Source organism: Nerophis ophidion, linkage group LG09, assembly GCF_033978795.1.
Source record: "Nerophis ophidion isolate RoL-2023_Sa linkage group LG09, RoL_Noph_v1.0, whole genome shotgun sequence".
Classification (NCBI taxonomy): Eukaryota; Metazoa; Chordata; class Actinopteri; order Syngnathiformes; family Syngnathidae; genus Nerophis; species Nerophis ophidion.
This window is the reverse complement of record NC_084619.1, coordinates 61,188,073-61,193,072: the sequence shown is the minus strand read 5'-3', so window position 1 is coordinate 61,193,072 and position 5,000 is coordinate 61,188,073. Positions and strand designations below refer to the sequence as shown.

Here is a 5,000-nt window from a genome sequence, read left to right as displayed (position 1 = left end):
TGTGACAAGCTTCGACCTGGTTGGAGTGTGCGAGCAAGTGAGCGCTGCGGCCCAGTCACTCGCTGCTGAGGCGGCTTCTGCTCTGCGTCCTCTGACCCGTCTTCCCTGACAGGACCGACCGGGAGGAAGCGAGGACGGAGGCTCAGGATGACGAGCGCAGCGCCGGCCAGGAAGCCCTATCGCAAAGCTCCTCCGCAGCACCGCGAGGCGCGTCACACCCTTCCCGCCACGCCGCCCCTTCCGATGCAGCAGCCAAATGACAGCCAGGTAAAGAAACAAACCGCCAACACGCCTCCAACTCCCCTCCCGACACTCCTCGCTGCCTGCAAAGCGCGGCGCGGCATCGGCTCGCCACAAGGCGCCCCCAACACGTCGCCCTCGCCGTCCGACAGCGAGCTGGAAGTCTCCAGCCTGTCCAGTTTGGAGTTTTGTATTCCTCCCCCTCGGCGCTTCAGCGTTCGCCGCCGCCCTGTGAGCGGCGACGACGCACCGGTTGAGTGTCTGCCCACTCAGCAGGGCGCCAGAAGACGGCGTGTGGACGCTCAAAACCGGAGTAGAGCGCCTGATCCCCCGAAGAGCATCCTGAAGAAGCGCGCGTCTCTGGGGGTGACGCACGCCTACGATGCCATCAGGAAGTCCAAGTCCGTAGAATTGTTGGACGGCGGCGCGGGGCGAGGGAGCGGCGCTCGTCCAGCCCGCCCTCCCTCCCCCGGCGTGCGGCGCTGCTCCAGCGTGCGGCGCTCCTCCAGCCCGCCCTCCCCCTGCGCCAAGCAGCTGAAGTGGAAGATGCACTTCCTGGAAGAGAAGCTTCGCTTCTCCAGCTTCCTGGATGAAATCACCTGCCGGGTCATGAGCCCCGCCCACCTCACCATGCTCGGCAGGGAGGCCTCCAGAGCGCCGCGAAGTCCCGCCCCCGGCCACCACGGCCGACCCCAGAAGAAGCGGTCACCGACGGAGGGAAAGTCGTCGGGCCGCAGCGAGCGTTGGGACGGCTGGGTCGCGGCTCTGCAGTGCTCCGAGCGCTTCAAGCCCCCGCAGGACGGCGAGCCGGGCAGGGAGACCCCAGAGCCCAGGGAAGCCATCACAAAGGGGGCGGGGCTTCTAGATGAAGTATCGAAGGTAAATAAAAGAGAAAAGTTGGATTGTCAACAAACAGACGACGCGCACAAACATGGACTTCCTCTTACTAAACAAGAAGTAGTGTCGCGTGTCAAGGTAGGTTTTGTCCTTATTACCCCTCCCTGTTTAGGACCACATTTCCCACAATGCAACGCGTGCCTGGACTCTCACTCACCTTGTGGCTACCTCCTGACCCTTTCTCTTCTTTGTTTGTCTTCCAGGACCTTCTATCCGATTCCGACCGCATCAGGTGAGACCTCTTTCATTTCCTACCAATGTCTATTTCACGTCATAATAACATTAAAAAAATGTACTGGCCAAAATAAAAACATCCCGGAGTTTAACATCACACAAAAATAGTAGAATATGCAATTTTGGGAGAAATTTGCTTGTAAATCTGCCGTCCACTGAAATGTGCAAACGTAAATCCTCACGTTAGCATGCTAACAGTTAGCATTCTTCAAGTACCAAGTCATACGACTATGAAGCGAACGCATGTAAAATTAGCCAATAAAACGAGCACGCTTATGTTAGCAGGTTTTTTTTTTAAATGTATTTTCCTAAAGGAACTCACCTGAAGGGATCAATAAAGTACTATCTATCTATCTATGTTAACAGTTAGTCTGTGTCCATTACAAAGTTATAGGACTCTTGAGGGGTTTGGCTGCAAAATTGGCTGAAAAGTTAGCAGTTAATGTTAGCATGTTTCAAGTACCAAGTTATGTTAGCTGCAAAAAGACTAAGCACGCTAGTGTCGGCATGCTAACACTTAGAATGCGTCAAGTACCAAGTCATATGACTTTGACGCGTACGCATGTAAAATTATCCGAAAAAAGTAGGCCTGTGATTGTTAACATGTTACCTTTTAGGATGCTAACAGTTAGCATGTGTCATGTACCAAGATATATGAGTTGCAAAACTGGCCAAAAAGTAATCCCTTGTCTTGGCATGCTACCACTTAGAATGCGCCAGGTACCAATTCATATGACTTTGAAGCGTACGCATGTCAAATCAGCTGAAAAAAGTTGGCATGCAAATATTAGCATGTCACCCGTTAGCATGCTAATAGTTAGCATGTGTCAAGTACCAAGTTGTATTTCCCTGGCAGCAAAATTGGCTTAAAAAGTTAGAGTGCTAATGTTAGCATGCTAACATCGAATAGTGGCTAGATGCAAATCTCTAAGTTGGCAACACTGGCTCGTTCCGTCATTACGATGCTTACCACCCTCTCTTTCAGACAGTCCCATCGTAATGTGTTTATTTTGGGAAAGTGTGAGGGAAATGCTGACGTCCACACGCAGTTGTGCTGGTGTTTGTGTGTCAGTGTAGCAAACCTCATTTGTTTGATAACGACTTTATGCTGTCAACTTGTCCAATGATTGACCACTTGTTGTTTTTGTTACCCAGAATTCTTCAGCAGCAGAATGAGGATCTGCGACGGCGCCTTTCTCTCTCAACTCACAAGATGGAGGCCATGGAGGCGGAGTTTGATGGCGGCCGCCATTACATGGAGGCGGAGCTAAGTCGAACCAGAGATGATCTTGACAAGATGAGGGACAAGTTTCGCCGGTGAGACACTCGACTTGTCGCATACCTACATTTTCCTTCCGTGCGCTCCAGTGTGTTGGCGTGCAAAAGTCCCTACTTGGAATTTTATTCCATTTGAAAAATTGTGATTTAATTGACTCCATCCTTCAATTGGAAGTACAGGAAGTGGAATTAATTTGTTGTCATTCTGAGAAAGCCCTTAGATACGTCATGAATATATAAGAAATATATCACACATATATAAGAAATATATCACAAATATATAAGAAATAAATCACAAATATATAAGAAATATATCACAAATATGTCGGAAATATATCAAAATATATAAGAAATATATCACAAATATATAAGAAATATATCACAAATATGTCAGAAATATATCACAAATATATAAGAAACATCACAAACTTATACGAAATATATCACAAATGCATAAGAAATACCGTATTTCCTTGAATTACCGCCGGGCTGCTAATTAATTTAAAACCTATTCTCACTCCTGCGCTTACCAAAGGCATGCGGTAAAAGTAAGCATGCGCTAATTATTTTAAAACCTCTTCTCACTCCGGCACTTACCAAAGGCATGCAGTAAAAATTTGAGTGTGATGTAAGCTTGGACCTTAAATCCTACTGAATAGCTCTTAATCTTCTTCCTTTTATGCGATTTCAAATTACCGGTATTGAAATCAGCCTCCTCCATTTTGAAAACGATGACAGGGGACGTGTCACTCGTGACGTCAAAAGTTTGGCCAGGCGGTAATACTAAGCATGCGCTAATTATTTTGCGAAGCGAGTTTGACGTGGCAGTAATTCAAGGCAGGCGCATACTATATGCTCTGCGGCAATCCAAGGAAATACGGTATATCACAAATATATACGAAATAAATCACAAATATATACAAAAAATATCACAGGTGTATAAGAAATATATCATAAATATGTAAGACATTTATTGGTAATTACAGTTCGTCGCTACATCTGTAAGTGCAAGTTATAACTCTACTATGCAAAGCGAAAGCCATTTATCAACAACACCCAGAAACGCTGCAGGCTTCGCGGGGCCCTAGCTCATCTAAGATGGACTGATGCAAAGTGGAATAGTGTTCATAGGTCCGATGAGTCCACATTTCAAATTGTTTTTGGAAACTGTGGACGTCGTGTCCTCCGGAACAAGGAGGAAAAGAAGTATTCGGATTGTTATAGGTGCAAAGTGGAAAAGCCAGCATCAGTGATGGTATGGGGGTGTATTAGTGTCCAAGGCATGGGTAACTTATACATCTGTGAAGGCACCATTAATGCTGAAAGGTACATACAGGTTTTGGAGCAACATATATTGCCATCCAAGCAACGCCTTTTCATGAACGCCCCTGCTTATTTCAGCAAGCCAATGCCAAGCCACACTCTGCATGTGTTATAACAGCGTGGCTCGGTAGTAAAACAGTGGTGGTACTAGACTGGCCTGCCTGTAGTCCAGACCTGTCTCCCATTGAAAATGTGTGGAGCAATATGAAATATCAAATTGATGTCACAATGATGTCACATTCATGTCACAATGTCATGATATCACATTGATGTCCCATGACATCCCATAATGTCACAATTATACCACAATGATGTCACATTTATGTCACAATGTCATGACTTCCCATTCATGTTACAATGACGTCCCATTACATGCCATAATGTCACATGATGTCACAATGTCATATCACATTGATGTCAAAATGTACCATGACATCCCACAATGTCACATTGATGTCACAATGATATCACAATGATATCACAATGATGTCCCATGACATCCCACAAAGTAACATTCATGTCTCAATGATATCACATTCATGTCGCAATGTCATGATATCGCAATGATGTCCCATGACATCCCATAATGTCCCATGATGTCACAATGTCATATCACATTGATGTCACAGTGATGTCAGAATGATATCACAATGATTTTACACTCATGTCACAATGTCATGATATCACATTGATGTCACAATGATATCATAATGATTTCACAATCATGTCACAATGTCATGATATCACAATCATGTCCCATAATGTCACATTGATGTCACAATGATTTCACATTGATGTCACAATGTCATGATATCACATTGATGTCACAATGATGTCCCATGACATCTCATAATGTGCCAATGATATCACAATGATGCCACATTCATGTTACAATGTCATGATGTCACAATGATGCCCATGACATCCCATAATGTCACAACGATATCACAATGATGTCCCATGACATCCCATAATGTCACAATGATGTCCCATGACATCTCATATTGTCACATTGATATCACAAGGAT

General features: G+C 45.4%; 1 protein-coding gene across 5 annotated transcripts in view; it reads left to right on the top strand.

The window, feature by feature from the left end:
• Positions 1-5,000, top strand: part of tjap1 (tight junction associated protein 1 (peripheral)) — a 31,432-nt gene that overhangs the window by 11,345 nt on the left and 15,087 nt on the right. For 3 of the 5 annotated variants that reach the window (XR_009808199.1, XM_061911407.1, XM_061911406.1), the window contains exons 1-3: positions 274-1,215; positions 1,341-1,369; positions 2,527-2,688. Coding sequence is in view for 4 of the 5 variants with exons in the window: in XM_061911407.1 (XP_061767391.1) it covers positions 787-1,215; positions 1,341-1,369; positions 2,527-2,688 (620 nt within the window). In the remaining variant the exon portion in view is untranslated. The other 2 variants (XM_061911408.1, XM_061911409.1) reach the window with 1 other exon arrangement.